Source organism: Bacillus rossius, chromosome 16 (assembly GCF_032445375.1).
Source record: "Bacillus rossius redtenbacheri isolate Brsri chromosome 16, Brsri_v3, whole genome shotgun sequence".
Lineage (NCBI taxonomy): Eukaryota > Metazoa > Arthropoda > Insecta > Phasmatodea > Bacillidae > Bacillus > Bacillus rossius.
Window position 1 is genome coordinate 25220361 of NC_086343.1, and position 18209 is coordinate 25238569.

At 35.3% G+C, this 18209-nt stretch overlaps 1 protein-coding gene across 1 annotated transcript; it reads left to right on the forward strand.

Annotated features, from left to right (window-relative positions):
- Positions 1 to 707: 707 nt before the first annotated feature.
- On the forward strand, positions 708 to 17518 carry LOC134540094 (troponin C, isoallergen Bla g 6.0101-like). Its single transcript, XM_063382572.1, has 6 exons — positions 708 to 789; positions 3760 to 3787; positions 5361 to 5504; positions 10862 to 10987; positions 13268 to 13399; positions 16291 to 17518. Exons 1-6 carry the CDS (start codon positions 787 to 789, stop codon positions 16317 to 16319), a joined length of 462 nt encoding a protein of 153 aa, XP_063238642.1. The 5' UTR covers positions 708 to 786; the 3' UTR covers positions 16320 to 17518.
- The last annotated feature ends 691 nt before the right edge of the window (positions 17519 to 18209 follow it).

Below are 18209 nucleotides of genomic sequence, written 5' to 3' on the forward strand. Positions count from 1 at the left end.
ACAAGGTTTTAAAAGTACACCGAAAGGAAGGTTTTCTGTACTTTTACAAAAATATTTTATTTTGGAAACCATTTGCCAAGAAATAGTTTGTAATACTACAAGAAAGATTTTTAACTTTGTAATACATATGACTTGTTAATTTTGCAGGATTTCTTACAAATATAGATGAAAATTTTATATTCTATTAATATTTATTTCAAGCATAATTTCTTTAAACCAAGAAAATAGTCGAATATTTAATAATTTGACTTTTCATTCTTGTATAATGCTTATTATGTGTGCAGTTAATACTGGAAAGCTATTCAGGAACCGGTTTACAAATAACAATTTTGTAGCGATATATTTTTTTCATGTAATTATAGAAATTTAAAAAAACTCTAACTCTACATGAATATTCCTGTTCCATTTGCAAATGATATGCATGATATTCACAGTTATGAGAGAGTGTCTCACAAGGATGTTTGACGTGTATGTTTAAGACTATGACGTTGACGCGTGCTACGGCAAGAGGTAAGACCAAAAGCGGGGAAACCTCGAGGGTAAGGCGGGGTTGCGAGTTGTGTGGTTTATGCGTCCAGCGGCGCAGAGAGCTCCGCCAGGTTTTTGCAGCCGATGAACAAGAGATGCCCTGGCTCTTGATAAGAGCTCCCCCTTAGACAGACGAGCGGTGGTGAGGTCCCCGCGCTTATAATAGCCGCCCGGTTACACGGTCCTCAACGTATTCCTCCGCGGGCGCCGTCGGCGAAGGGTCGGATCCTTGGGTTCGGGTCAAGACACCGCAGCAAAATGGTACGTACCCAGTTATAGCTAGAGACCGGAACAATTCGCGGTTTCATTTTGCGATATGCTAGAATCCAATCGGGTGTTTAACATTTAGCTGATTCAGCGATTGGACCACAGGTTGTCTGAAGGAATCACAGCCGATGAATAAATCCTCAACTAAAGGAGTATCGAATCAAAAGCATCCTAGTTAATAGTTGTCACGAGTCAATGAGCCAATGAGCAGATGTAATTTGTCCGAGTGCATAGATTATCTTGGAGTCTATCCTGTAGGTCGTTGAGTTCGCGAATTTTTCCTGTCTCTTTTTATGGCCTGTCCCACGCTTAGACTGCAGTACAGAGTAAATGGTAACCACTGTTGTCATATTGTTTCCACCTAGTCTTTTACTATCAAAAATTTATAACTTTAGCATTAGATAGATTTTTTTAAAAAGGCCTTTTTATAATATGCCTTTATTATATTATACTTAGGTAGCTCATGTGTTTCTTATGTGCTAAAATTTATTTTCATTTTTGTACTGATATGTTAATTCATATTTTATTTAAATGTATTTGTGGCAATTTTTAGTATGTCCAGGCAATAATATTTATCAGGCTTATATTGCATGTACCTAGTTAATAAAGATGTATTTGGTTAAGTGTAAGACGTATTTGGATAAGTGTACGCCCTAACTTCGGCACTTAAAATAAGGCAATAATTAAATAAATTAAAATTTTATTTTCTAAACCATCTATAATTACCATTAGTTTTCAATACATTTCTAATTTCACCAAATGTTGATTTTCCAAGACAATAAATTATCATCAAGTGACAGTATAATCAAAATTGTAGTAACAATCAATGCTAAACACCAATTTTTATTTCACAGGACAAAACTATTTGTAGCAGTTTGTCACTATAAACAAGTAATTCCATAAAATCATGTGCTATGGTCGAAAGAGCAACAATTTTTAATGTTAAAATTTTTTTAAAAACTTTGAAAAAAAGTTGGCATTTTAATTACTACTCATTAGAAATAAAAAAAAATTATTTTATCAGATTAGGTTCTTGGTGAAAAACTACACGCAAATATGCATTTCAAAACTTCTGGTTCCAATTTTACTTTAAAAAAAACGATGTTTCATTTACATTTTAAATATCTTTCATTTAATTACAAAGTTTTATCTAAAACTTTTTTTTGCTCCCTGGTGTAAATCTGGCAACGGAGCACACCGAAACCAATGACAGCGCTAATGGCAGAAATCTTGTATTGAAAAGAGATCGTAAATGCGTATTTCAATGCACACTTCAAGCTAAAGATGATAACGTGCAATTAAAACTGAGGATCTTGGGTGCATATAATGACAACCCTGTAAACAATGAAACCGTCGTACTTGAAACGATCCTTGCAAATGGGGAAGATAGATTCAAATCAGTCTGTTTGTTTTTGATGCCTGATGACAGCAACATATATTAGTTCCCGAAATGTTGCAACTGTTCGGTCTCAGGGAGCCTTGTGTGTTCATCCGTGCCATCGTCGTCGTGTTTTTTTGTCCAGAATATCTATTAAGTTGCGTTGCTGGTTTCGTATGTGCGTCGCTGTGTATTCCAATTTCGTTGTTTGTCTTTATTTTTCCTGTACCTCTAACAAATGTCTCGTGATCAGCCATGTTCGTCTGTAGCGTGATAATTTTTTCTATCTAATTACTTTCACAGAATTAATTCTCTGTGTTGTCAATTCATTTAACATTCTACATAGGCACCCCATGATTTACCCGACGGGTGAATTACATCATTGAGGTTAACATTCTTTAGGCTTTCAACAACACTGATATAATTTTCTAGGCCCTCAAACAATTGTTTCAACAGTCTTTGCCAGTAATTGCAATTAAGGTTTCCTTTGATAATACGGAAAATCGATCAATCGAAGCTTCGATATTCGAGACACTACTGTATCTGGAACTATGAACAACCCTTCGTTTATTTTAGTAAATCTTTTCGTTGAAAAGTTCATAAATAAACTGAAAATTCGTTAAGTAAAGAAATATTTCCTAAAAAATTGTAAAGTAATAAATCTTTATCATTCTTGTAAAAAAATATATCACGATTGTGCTACGGAGACATCTAATGTTTTTGTGTGTTCTTCTAAATACATGATTAGAGGTTCTACAAACATATGATCCAAATTCAAGCTTATGTCAACGAAATATTTACTAAGTAAATTTGATTAACTATTTTCTTGTAGCTGTAGTAAAAATTAATTTGTGCAAGAAACTTAAGAGGAAGTTACAATCTTTCAAATTAAAGTTTTTTTTTTCTAACTGAACTGTGCTAACTTATGATTAATTAATGTTGTCATCAAATTCAATTGTTTTCATTGGTACTGTTTTAAACAGAACTTGGTTTGTAAGATAACCGTAAAAAATTACTAATTTTATTCATGGTTTTTTGTAGGAAAAGTAAACGTAGAAATTTTTGGCCAATCCAGAGTGGTTACTTCATTATAAAATAACCTTTGTCTCAACAAAAATATCTTTGTTCTTAGCTTCAAACTTTCAAATTATCTCCTTTAGTTTCAACTCTCTATTAATGATAGACAGGCTCCAAGACTGGAAAGTAACCAAAATTTCACATAATTTTATGAATTTTCTGAAATAAGCTTTCATGTTTTAAATGTTTATTTTAATGTAATAACGTGTGATAGATATCAATATTAGGTTCTTTGGAAGTTATTACCTTCTATTTAAAAATATTACCTATCATAGAACATAGAGTACATTATAATAGGTGTAATTTATAACGTATTAATAAAACTTTTAGCTTGTACAGTTGTTAAAAGTCTTAACTAATGCTTTCTTGTTGCTCAAACAATACATTTACCGGAAACTTGAGCAGATATTTGCATGTTATGATTTTTTGATAATGTTTATTTATAGTTAAAATGAATATATATAATATATAATATATGTAATACTACCCATTTTGGTCTATGATTATAGGAGGAGATTCCAAAGGAACAAATGGCATGTAAGTACATATATCAAAATACACACTCTTTAATATATTAAGATAAATTATATAAACACTTAAAAATTCAACAAATAGTACCGTTATAGCTTAGAAAGAAGAATAAATTAATTAGTCTAAAATGAAGTGTTGGAATAGCTGATTTATTTTATCAAATATCCTTATACTGGTTAATTCATATGGGCGAATTATTGCCTATGAATAAGAAACAATTTAATAACAACTTCGTAAGAAAATACTTTATTTGTGATATACTTACGAATCTAATTACTCTCAAAAACTTTCGGAAATGAATTGTGTGGACATTGTTAATTTTAAATTGCTAAAGACTTTTAACTTTCGCCATATAAAGATTAAGTGAACGTTTTCCTTTTAACTGTTTATAGAACTGATGGAGCCAGATACTGAAAAAGCGCTGTTTAAATTTTAAATAAATGAATCAACAAATACTCGTAGATCCAGTATTAAAAACCTAAAAATTTACACAATCCTTTTTTTCGAGTTGGGAATTTAGCAAATCATATTTATGTTATTTTTAAAAAGTGCACTGTTGTATCAGATCATTTAACAATTTTTAAATCATAAAATTGATATTATTAGAACAGCCTTGAAAAATGACAAGTCAAGCAGTATTGTTATTGTCGAGCAATGTTGCTTATTTGTAAAAAAGGTTTTAGTGAGCCAATCATTAAAAAGAACCTGAAAAAAAGCCCAATGTATAATATAAACACACGTATTTGCAAAACTGGTGTTTGGTCCGACTCGATATTAGATGAAACGAAACATCAGCTCATCCAGATGTCGCGCCCGGAACACGACATTCGACACGAGTTTTTGACGTGAAAACTTCTATGGGAAGGTTCGGATAGGGAGTAGATTCATGTAAGTCGTCATCGACATGGTCACGTGACGTGTTAACGATAACACTTTATCTGTTCCTATTAGTGTAACTAATTATTGCGCTTTTATATCTTAAGTATACGATTACTGTGCAGTAAAAAGTGAGTATAAAATATATTAATATTTTCATATCGATATATAGTTTGAATAACGAAGAAAACAGAGTCTTTGTAGCATTATGATCTAAAAATTAAGAAGATCATTTTTTTTAATACCTACAATTACTATGCAACGCGTATTTGGTAGTAATTTAGGATTTATTTTAATAACGTGAGAAAGCATATTTGTTGTGTGATAATATTTATTCGTAAAAAAATTGCGAAACGGTTTTCACCTCTGTCGGCAGTCCTCATGACTAGGGACCGGAAAAATTCGTGGGTTTCAATGACCTGCAGGATGAACTCCACAGTTCTACGTACACTCGGTCAAATGCCACCCACTCATTGGCTGCTGTCTCGTGAGACGTTCCAGCGTAGCAGCCTGTGATTCGATAAAGCTTTGGTTGGGTGTCTCTCATTGGCCCAGAGTCATCCAGTTGAGTTGTGAACCAATAGCAGAGACAGCACTGAGGTATAACTATTTGTATTTTAGCCTATCGCGAAATGAATTCGCGAATTTTTCCGGTCTCTACTTATGACTGCTTTAAATTTCTTCTTCTTCTTCTTCCTGCCAGTGCTGAAGAGGGCGTTCGACGCCTTCGACCGCGAGAAGAAGGGCTGCATCAACACCTCCATGGTGGGCATGATCCTCGACATGCTCGGCTCCAAGCCCGACGACGAGACCCTGCAGGAGATCATCTTGGAGGTGGACGCCGACGGTGAGGCCGCCTGCAACTCCACCTCCAACTCCACCTCCAACTGCACCTCGAGGCGGATCAGCCCCCGCGCCATCTTGCGATTTAAAATACTATCATACCGCTTGAAATAAATATTCCGTGATTTTTTTGACGTTAATCCGTACTGGGAGGAAATTAAAAAAAAACAAATGACGATAAAATTGGGGGATACAGTTTGGTGTTGCAGCCAGGGGCATAACCAGGGGGGGGGGGTTTAGGGGTTCAAACCCCCCCCCCCCCAGCACCAAATCTTTAATTAATTTCTTATTCATCACTTAAACAAATTTCATATTAAAATTAATAAAATTTTTACCATTACAATATTTAAATATAAGTACCTGAAACTGCTAAAATAGCACTATTTTACACCTTAAAATCCAAATTTTTCCGGGGGAGGACCCCCAGACCCACCGCTTTAATACGGGGGGGGGGGGGGGGCCATGCTTCTTAACACCCCCCATACACGAATCCTGGCTACGCCACTGGTTGCAGCTACACATCTATAATCTACATCCAAAATTTTAATTACACCACTGGATAGCTAAAGTATCAAAGAATTCGTTACGCTAAGTGAAAACAAGTGACACATCGCGCGCGGTGGAGGGGGAAGCGCCGCCATTTCGATGTCATTTTGCTGCTTTTTGAGATCTCCATTTAATATAAACTTTTGACTCGGAGAAGCTACGACGTTCGTTTGAGTTTCAATCGTCAGCTCTCGTCAAAATCTGTAGATTACATTTATAAAACATTAGTGTAAAATAGTTACAGTGAATATATATGGTGTTAAAATACAACAAATATATTAAAACATATATTATGTCGGCCTAATGTTCAAATATGATTATAACATACATAAATAGCGTATTTTACATTTTGTATAGAAAATATTACCTGTTACGTACACGTATTCACGTACAACACGCGGCCGTGTCCACGACACAGCCACATCCAAAAAAAATTTTGTTTGTTTTGGGTCGACATGGCTTAGGACTTAGCTTTGGATACTTGTTGAAGTCAACACTTGTAAACTGGTGTGGTCATCATGACACCCGCTTGAAATAATAAGTCTTATTTCCTCGCGCCACTTTGCAGACTAGAGCCTGTTAGTAAACACGTGGTTGCAACAAGGTATGGAAGGTCTGGGATGTATGATTTATGCCCTTAAATGCCAAAAATTGGCATAAATATTTGAAAGTTTGAGTTATAAGACCAAAAGTATGGATAAAATCTAAAATAGCGGGGCATAATCTCATTAAGGCTCGGCTTCACCCCCTCCGTAATGTGTTACATCCTTTTCACGCCGTTATGTTTATTCTGGGACAATTTCTTCTTATGATTCATTACTTAGACTTTGCGTTTGTTTTCTGAATCGAATTTCATTACTAGGTACTTGCTACTTGTTAACTGCCGTTTGTAAAAGTCAGACAAATAAATATGCGTAGTTCTAACTTTTGTTTAACTTATGCTTCGCAGTCACTCACTAAAAGTTGCTTTCCTGAATTTACATAGATGAATAACAGATTCTTAATTGCGTATAGAGCATAATCTTCGATAAATATTTTTATGAAAATCCGTGATGAGCGAAAAAAAAAAATGTGGAACGCGAAGCCAAGCTTTAAGCCCCTGCCACATTCACACAGACGCATCTGTCTTATTTGTATGACCATGTAGTCCGATACGTTTTCTGTAGCAGCATGCCTGAATCACTTGTGTAATGCATCTGGTTCACATGAAAATACATAGATGGCAGTGCGGTAGCGTTTTATACATACTTATTTTGGCTTTTCCTCAGGAGGCATACCTGTTATTCTTATTCCTACAAAATTATATAGTTTTTAATTACATTTTATGTTGCTTAGTTATCCGTTTCAGCCTAACGGAAAATAAGTACAAAAAAATGGTCTCCAAAATTATAAAAAAACAAAAAATTGAAATTTTTCACTTCTAAAACCTAATTTTTTGTTTCTTGGAATACCGTCCTAAGAGTATATTTTTAATAGGACTTTGTCTGGGATCTGGAAGGGGGAAATATTTTAATAACATGATCTTTAAAATTTCATTTTGATGCTATCTGAACACTCCTACTGATCTTAAATGTATTTAATTCTTATTTGTTTAAGAATTCAGTGCTATGTGTGGAAACCTATGATTTTTAATAGGTAATTATATTTATAGTATACATGATAGTTCGCCATTGTAGCTTTTGCAGCTAGCGTACAGTTCTGCAAAATAACTGGATAGATATTTCAGATGTTTTTTGGTTGAACCTAGCTGTGGCCGGATCGTTTTGACGCAAATATTTATTCACGCTCATCAAATAACATTACATTTTTTTTTGTTTTTGGCATATTATAGCATTGACTTATTTGTTCATTTATACTTTAACAAACTTGTACTATTGAGTTTCCCTTAAAAAACATACATTAAAAAATTGTGACAAAGATTTTAAGTCTATAATTCAATACAATGAACAAAATGTATAAATAATATAATGATTTAACATAAGGCCATAAAAAAATCAGCTTTTCTGCAAAATATTTTACCTTCCTCGTTTCTGTGAATATTATAATGTGTTCAATTTTCGCAGATTAAAGTATAAAGCATGTGCTTTTCCAAAAATAAACTCATACGAATATGATTTGTATGTATTTGTGTGTATAGTTCTTGTTTTATATAATTTGATTGTGAAAAATCGTTTATTCAACATTTGTCAGCTCTTAGTCCTCATCAGCTACCTGGTTAAATGTTAATTATTAAGTAAATATTGCGAAATTAAACTTAACTTGTTTTGAGCTGGAAAAAATTTATCAACAATCAGAAAATTATTAGTTTTTTCATTATTTTAACTCGATCTATAAGTGTTGGCCACCGAAATCTTGACTCCCCAAAATGTAGTCAAATAATATAATAATAAAATAATCAATATATTTTTCAGTGCTAAATTCAAACTTACTTCGGTTATTTAGCAAAGTCTCATGAAAAAGAAAATTATTAATAAAAAAGACACTTAGTTTGAATTGTAATTCATGCACACGTAGTATATTTTATCAAGGGATTTTATAAAGTAGCTTGGCTTCTGGGTTGTAGCCATGTGTGTCCTTGGCGAATAATTCACCGACGTTTCGGTCGAAATTGCAGTAGCCATCTTCAGGGAACAGTTACCTACCGGTAAGCATGTGCTCCCTGATGATGTCGACTGCAATGTCGACCGAAACGTCGGTGAATTGTTCGACAAAGACACACACGGCTACAACCCAGAAGCCAAGCCACTTCAGACAATGGCCGTGTTAGCCTGCGAACATCATTAAGGGATTTTAGGGAAGTCTTCATTTCACAGACGAGATAGCCACACCCGAAGTTCCCCGAGGTTCATGCTCGCTTTTTTTCTCCGTTCTATCTCATTGTATAACCCGGTGTGGGATTATATTTTGCGGTCGCTTTTGATAGATTAGCCTAGCTGCATTATAAATACTTTAAAACATTGTGGATGGTTGGTTATATTAGGTAAGTAGGCCTATAGCTGCATTAAAAATACTGTAAAATCATTTTATGGTTGCTTAGCAAATAACTTTTTAACATGTAGCTATCCAGAGCTAGGAAATAGTTGACGTGATTTCACAGTATCTTTAATGTAGCTGTCCTAACCAAATCAACCGTCATCAATGTTTTAAAGTATTTATAATGTAGCTAACCTAACCTAATTGACCATTAGTTATCATGAGTTACAATGAACAAAAAAAAAAAAAAAACCGAAGATGCACGATCGGGCGTTTGGCTCTCTCGTCTATGAAAAGAAGGCTTCCCGGGACTTTAAACTTAAACTGTATTTTTTTGTTTTACCCTTGTCGCGCCGTCGGCAAAAGCGTATTCGATAGCTCCGTGACCAGAGGTCGTGGGGCGAGCTGGCGCTGTTTTAGTTAGTTTTTTTTTTTTTCGTCGGAGCGAGTCGGTGCCAGCCCCGAAGAGCGACGACACATCCACTCCTTGTCTGCAGGCGCGATCTCAGCGAGCTGCTTGTTCATCTCGGGGTTGAAAAATTCATCACCCGTCCGAGAGTTGACTTGGCCAGCGCACAGGCGGGCGATTGTGATTCGTGACCGCGATCGAAGCCAGAGACAGCACGAGACCCCGTCATTATTTTTTTTTGACGTGACAACGTCTAATAAATCGATGAACGCCGGCTGCACGCACGAAAAAGTGTCCCGTTACGCACATTGTCCCGTTACGCTCATTGTACGCATGCGCCGCATCTATCTCTCTTCCACTCGATTGGAACAACCATCGATTTGACTTTTCCGAGGCACATTATACTTGAAACACTCGCATTCGTTTCCTACTTTTCCTATCATCGTCCTATCTTTAACAGAATAACACAGACTGGAAGAAGTTAAATAGCAATCATGTATAAAAGTAACAGTTAAAATAATCTCTTCGTTAAAGTAATAAACATATTTGAATTAATGATTGCAAATAAAAGTAAATTTATCAATTAAATTGTAAATTTCATTTCACTCCTTCTTTGTATCCATTCAAAATAGTGATAATTCAATAAAAATGATTCAATTTTATTCATAAAAGTATGCAATCACTTAATCAATGTTTTTTATGACGTTGTCACGTTATACTATCGTCCGTAAACCGACTTTACAGACAACCAATTTTTATTTGTATGTAGCCTTTTTTTTAAATTTACAATTCGTTTATACTACACTGAGAATTTCGGAATAGTTGAAATACTTTTCAGTTTGTTCCTCGAATCTAAATCCTCGCTGTTCGGCACCGATTCACACTGCATGTTCGAACGGTCCAAACTCGCCAGGTCGACCCCTTCAGTTTGGGACGTTAGAATTGTATCCCCTCGGAAAGGGTACCTTTCATACTTTTGGTGGTGGTAGTACAGCTGGGTAGGAACTGGAAGACGCGCTGTGACGGCGCTGTGACCTCAGACCTCAGCCCCCGGGTGCACATTCATCCACCCCACATTCATCCGCCCCACATTCATCCACGCAACCAGAAACCGAGCTCTCCACCACAGCCGAAAGGCCAAACAGCCACCCCCTACCACAGACGCACGTAAAACAGACCATAAACGCACACACACAGGCACAGACCAAGAGGTAATGGGCGACAATAAAAGACCTGGGACTCTTCGCGAGTCCCATGGTTCAATGCCGAGGACAGGCGTGCGGACAGGGGTGGCTTGCTACCGGCAATGATGACAGTGTCAGTTCCGCTATGCACTGGTGACTGAATGTGCTTTCCGCACTAGCAACTGATCCGAGCCTTGCCTCCGGGGAGTCGAAGCCGTGGAAAGGAGTACCCGTCGTGACTGCCCGCAGGGTCGGGCGAGCTGGAGTTCGAGGAGTTCGTGACCTTGGCTTCGCGGTTCCTGGGCGAGGAGGAGGAGAACACCGAGGCCATGCAGGACGAGCTGCGGGAGGCGTTCCGGCTCTACGACAAGGAAGGTAGGCCTACTGACCAACCTGCCGTCGGCGGCTCCGCGTTCAGGACAAGATCCAGTACAACGGGCACGGGGATGTTTTCCAAGTAGGTAATGCAACATTAAGGGGCCCGCCTACCCGGGCACACACACGGTGTGCAGAGCTTTAGGAAAAACAACGTGATTTCTAAACTAGTCAAGATATCCGGGTGGAATCTGCTTACGAAAAACCATTTAAGAGTTCGCCGAGGACCGAAAAGTACTTTTGATTTCGGATGAAGTTTTTAAACTGTAGTTTCAGAAGAGTTAAAATGGCTAAAAAGCATGTTTTCAGAGTGATTTTTAGGCGTTTTAAAACCAGTACAGATTCTTGAAAGCACTTAAGGGACTTGCATTACGCCTTTATGATCATTTCTCAGCCATACAATGTTACGGTCACCGCTCAAATTTCACAGTTAACCTGTGACGACGAGAAGACTGCGCGCCAGTCGAGAGGCTATACCGCGCTAGAAATACCAACGATCGTCGCGCTTATCATCTCGCCTCACCAAAACACTTACACCCCTGACGAGGCGGGTCCCTTTACCGATTCTTCACATTACATTTCCCATTACCACCTATAATCATATAAATAGTTATAATACGTACGAATGTCCATGTATCTGGATCCACGAAAGATTCTTAGTTTTTTATCTGAAGTGGATTATCCGTTGATAACGGCCAGTTGCACCCAATCTGCTCGTCCGTCCGCGATCCAGTGATATTCGCCCAAGAATGATCCAAGGATCGTCCCGCTGAACGATCATCATCGCTCGCATGAATTGAAGTTCGTAAATTTGAAGTTACGTTAAAATTAAAGTCACGTTAAACTCTCGTCCGTGAACCGACTTTACAGACAACCAATTTTTTTTTGTCATAATAAGGTAGCAAGCAGCACATATTTCTATTTCTAGTTGTGACTGAAAAAACAACCGCTGGTTTTTAAAAGCTTTTGTCAAACTAAATAGTCTGTAAAAATGATTTATTTTTGTTAAGAAAAAGCATATACGTAATATAACAGAAATTGAAACGAAAAAAAAAGGAGCCTTATTAAAGCACTTAACATAAATTACGTACATTGAAAACTCTTAAAATATTGGTATTGTATGCGGAATGTAGTTTTGTAGATAAAAAAATATCAGTAAAAATAATGTATGATCTGATAATGTATGATACTGATCTGAAATTGGGCAATGATCTAATTTTTAAAAACCAATTACAAAAGTAACCTCCATATCTCGTATCATCGTCTCTAACCGCCCCAACTGCCCCTTTGACTCAAAATTCCTAAAGATTCTTGTTCAGCACTCGGAACAAATAATGCAACAGAAAATGTGGTTTAATGGTTGGACCATCATCAAAACCAGTTAATGAAACGAGATCACGCCTGAACTCAAACGGTGCAACTGACCATTAATGCGTTTTACGGTGATTGCAAACAGCGCAGTACTGCACAGTACAGGGACACTTACTGTATATTTTTATTGTAAACGGAACAGAAATATTGATGTTTAATAACAGATATTAGTTAATTTGTACGTTAAAATTAATTATTTTAATTACTGCAAAATTACAGGATTTTATAGTTTGTGTTGTTCCGGTACCTCCACTTTTGTAAACTGTTCCCTGAATAGCTTTACAGTATTAAACGCGGAAGTAATAAGAATGATACAATAATATAACAAGCAAATATTCAATATTTAAGTAACTTTTCTATGGTTAAAAATTATGTATATGCTTAAATGAAACATTAATTTAAAATACTCAGTAGTATCTCGTAAAACGTATCTCTTTCTCATGTGTCGTACGAAGTTACAAACTCCATCTTATAGTTAGAGACCTGCAAAATTCGCGGATTCATTCGGTGACAGGCTAGAATTCAAACACATATACCTATTCGATAATTTTGCTATTGACTTACTGTTCATCTGGACGAATCTAAAACAGTTATAAACCCTCAACCAAAGAAGGATCGAATCACATACAAACCAGCTTAGACGACTCACAAGTCGGCAGCCAATGAACTTGCGTCATTTGCCCCGAGTGTACAGGGGTATGTGCAGTCCATCCTGAAGGCCATCGAAACCGCGAATTTTGCAGGTCTCTACTTATTACAGACTATTTCTCGACAACTTCTTTCCAAATAAATCTTTCGTTCAAGCATGGGAAAAAATTTTTCTTTTTCCCTTTGTGAAGTACGCAGAGGTGACAAGTCCACAGCCGGGGTGCTCGAACGAGGACATGACCCGTGTGTCCTGCCCCGCAGGTAACGGCTACATCACGACCGGAGTCCTGCGGGAGATCCTGAAGGAGCTGGACGACAAGATCACGGAGGAGGACCTGGACATGATGATCGAGGAAATAGACTCCGACGGCTCCGGCACCGTGGACTTTGACGGCAAGTCCTGTGTGCGTTACTCGACAACTCTGCAGTCGGTCGTCTCGTCTCGACACTGATGGTTCTCAACAAGAGTAAAGTCACCAACGGCAGCACCCGTTACACAAATATCACCGACGAAATATCAATCACTAGAGACCGGGAAAAATTCGCGAATTAATTTAGCGATAGGCTAAAATGCAAATGGTTATACCACAGTGCTGCCCTCACCTATTGACTCGCAACTCTCCTGGATGACTCTGGGCCAATTAGAAACACCAAACCAAAGCTTTGTCGAATCACAGGCTGCTACGTTGGGACGTCTCACAAGACAGCAGCCAATGAGTGGGTGACATTTGACCGAGTGTACGTATAACTATGGAGTTCATCCTACAGGGCATTGAACCCGCGAATTTTTCCGGTCCATCTCAATTACGAACAACGTGAACGTTCTTTAAATTATTACGTTGAATGGGAAATTTTGAATTTAATACAATTTATTGAACATGCGCCTTTGCAGTTTTTGCACTGTTCGTCGTGGAAAAAAAATTCAAGAACGCAAACTAAGAATTAAAAAATGAAAATTAAAACCCACAGAGAACCACCGTTAGATAACTTGATGCCGCAGAGCAAAAACCCAAACATGAACTAAATTCCTCCAGCGGAATTCTCATGCTATCTGATATTTATAAATTTGAATGTGTTTCGTCTGTGCAGTCGTCGTTGTGTTATCAATAATATCAGTTCAGGTTGATCGCTGGGTTTATCTGTATGACATCAGCTGATTTAAGCTGGTCCTCTGTGGTTTTATGTTTTCGTTTTCAACAAGTCTTAGGGCCGTATTCCAAGACACAAAAATAAGGGTTTAGGTGTTGAATATGCAATACCTGTACCCTAACCATATTCTAAGTGCACGATAGGACACGGCCAGTCCCTTATTTTTAGGGCACTGATTTTTGGTGTCATATCTGTTGCCGATTTGATCCATAACTGTATATATTTTTTTTCCTTTTTAATGAACTTTAACAGAACTTTTACGATTACAATTTACCCCCCCCCCCCCCATAATATCTTAAAAAACAGAAAACATATACGGCCAAAAATTCATCGTTTATTATTGTACAACCAAAATTCAATATTTTATTTCACATTATAATTCCATAGTTTTAAAAAATAAGCTAAAATTACGATGGATTCCACGAAGTGCAACTGTTTATAGCCTCGCACAAGTCCTCGTTTATTAAAACGGCTGCCGATATGATACCTTACAGGGGTTCAGTTAGGACACGTTTTGGAATATGACTCGAGAGTTAGGGTACGGCAGTTGCCCAACAAGACAGTGCATATTCGCTACCTTACTCAAACGTCTTGGAATACCGCCCTTAGTTTAAGTTATTGAATATTTCCATGACGAACAACGCAAAACTGCAATGGTGTATATCCAAGAAATTGCATTACATCACGTGAAGTAGTTTGAAAACACCGTTGAGAGAACAACAGAGTTAGAAGGAAATTCGTACTACTTTTTAGAACTGTTAAATTTGAAATAGTTTGATGACACATGAGTTCTATAGAAGTTTATTTTTTATAATAAGAAGTAATACGCAAGATTTTATTATAAAGCATCATAAAAATGTATGCTTTTGAAAACTGTGTGTGTAGGTTTACTTATTTAAAAAAAAGTTACGTAAATATTTGTTCGTATTTAAAGTCGCATTAGTGTGGAGTTTTAATTGTTATTAGATATAAACTACCAAAAATCAACATTATGTGATATTAATTTCTAGATTTTCTCTTAAAAATGTCTGTTCATATTTTAATTCTTTATTTCTTAACCAAACTTTTACCAATAACATTTCTAGAATAATATTGAACTGTATGTATTGTAAATAATTCCAATATATATCTGTGTGTGTGTCAAACAAGTGATAACGTGAATTTTGGTTTTAAAATTTTACTCAAATATCTAAGAGTTCTATTTATAACTTAACTAAAACTATTTTGGAACGCAAATATTTAAGCTTTCTAACCACAAAGGAAATCACTCTTGTGACAAAAGTCCAAGCCAAAACAAATGACCAGAAAAATTAAATTTAAATTTGTTTTGGACTGTCAGCGATATTAGTTTAATATAAATATTGTGATGTTGCCTACATTGATACAAAAACTTGAATTAACCATGCTGGTTAGTACTTTAAATATTAACTGCTGTTTTCTACAACATGTAAAGGTTGTCTTTTAGAGCAGCAAATTAAGAAATGTGATATTTTCATTTCCGCTGGAATGTACCTGTTCACAGATAAATTTAATATATATTTATTCGGCTCTCAATCAAGTTTGATAAATATCAGAAACTACTGTCATGTATTGTAACAGGTAGCCATAACAATAGACGAAAGTAATTTTATATCGTATCATTTTTAGAAGGACTGCAGCATCAATATAAACCTTTTTACAGTATTTGATCAATTCACTAAACACAAAGAAAAAATATTAACTTTAATGTTTTCTTTAGTATATTATATTCTATTCCAGTTATTTAAGTAAAAACATTAGACATTAAAGATTATATTAAATGTTTGCTTTTATTTTAGATTAATATTTCTCCGTACAGTGGTATAAATGAGACAACCGATATGTAAATGTTTTGGATCGCCATTAGAATCGTACATTTTTTTTAATACATGGGAAACTTGAATATAGATATCCTGTTTATTTAAAACTTAAATTTAAACTCTGATCGAGAATCTTTCACATAGGCATATTTTTCTGCCTACGCTGGTATATATATTCCTTAATTTTGTTTAGTTATGAGTGTGATGGTCTTATTTTCTAATAAAAGTTTGTGAGTTGGTAATTGTTAACTGGAAGTATATGTTTGCTGATAACATTTTTCACACATTTATTTTCAGAGTTCATGGAGGTAATGACTGGAGAATAAATTCCTGCCACACACCGGACATGCAACAAAAACATCACGCTATATCTTCTGGAGAGTGCTTGGATAACATATTTTTAACGTAAACGTACTGAGCATAAGCGAATTAAAATTTAAATCATTTATACTTTTACTATAAACATTTCTAGCAGTGCCAATTATCATGTTGGCTTTACTTTACACCATTTTAAATTACAACAAAATATAATTAATTTGAAAAGAAGAATTTAACTCAAACGAAGATTTCTTCTTAGTTTAAAAAAGCTCTATCTTCGTGAAAACTACGCATATTTAAACTTCGAAGGTTGTATAATGTTTCTTTGTAAACAAAGACAAACACACATTTGGACAAAATAAGAGTGTTCTTACTGTAGACTTAACCAGTTTTTGAATGTTTTGTTAATATACCAAGAATATTCTTTTGTTTCACGTTAAAAGTAATTGATCTCAGTGTCCATAAATTTACGAAGATGGCCGTAAATTTGCGAAGATCCCTGAATAAATTGTAACGACCCTCCTTCATAAATTAAAGGTGAAAATTATTAACAGTATATATATTTTTTGAGATTAAAAAAAATATGTCACTTGTAATTCACTCCTAAGATAAATGAAATTCAATGTTTGGGACTTACTTACAACTACTCTACCATTCAGACTTAGGGAAGAAGAAATCAAGAACTGCCAATGAAGAAAAGATCGAAATCAGCAGTAAACAAAAGTAAAGTGAATCCAATTTCCACGCGTTATATTTTATTGCATGCACTTTATTTCAGTGGTGGCAGAGTCTTTGAGCCTTTTAAATATTTTAAAAAATTGCAATCTTTAGGAAAGTTAACAACAGCAATAATTTGCCAAAAAATCGTTTTACCCTCGAACTTTGACCGGTGTGTGAATTTTTTAGTTTGTATTTTATTGCGAGTTATCTCGAACAGTGTTTTTTAATGTAAGATTTTTGGTATCTGATATTCACCTACCAGAACAATGACATAATTACCAATAACGTATTATACACATAAAGAGTGTGAATTTTTAAACCATTATAATATTATTTTCTCTATATTCAATAAAATTTTAATAACCTTATAACTTTTATATTAAATGTTTATTCCACTGGTCTCAGTAAGTTATAAATAATTAGAATTTAGAACATTTTAAATATTTTTTGTAAACCATTTGAGAAAACATTATAAACAATATATTGTATGGTTAATTCATATTTAAATTTTTTCTAAAATTTTAAATGTGATCGTGATAAACAAAATTTATAATTAAAATGTTTATAAAATATTCATATGAAATTGAGAGAGTTAATAGTACAAATTATTGTAATATTTTGTGTGCAATTGTTAATAAATTACAGAAAAAACTGTGCACTTCACTAACCTGCTACCTCAAAAAATATTTTGCATTATTCTTTTTGAATTAAACAAAGATTTACCAACAGATCTAACATTACTGGAACAGCAAAAACCATTTATATTTTCTAAACGTATTTTATTGGAATTTTAATTAAAGAATTAGTGAAAATGGTTATTAAAATCAGTATTTAACATGAATTTCACCTGCTATAACTAAAAATTTACAAAGCCGTTTTATATTTCTACGTCGAATTTAATTAGTCGAAATAGAATTCCATTCTCTGTTAAATCCAGCCGATAATTATCAAGCAAACCTTTTTTCAGTTCATTATGAATAATTTTATAAAACTGCAACAACAGCTGCTGTCATTGTAGCGAGGCATGGGCACTTTCGCTTATTTCGGTGCATTTGTGGCCATTATTGAGAAGAATATATTTTCAAACAGCCTATGTATTCATTTTAGACTTCATTTCTTTTCTCTTGATACGTTTGCCTACTCGCGTGTTTGAGTGATCATATCTCTCACGCTCCTTG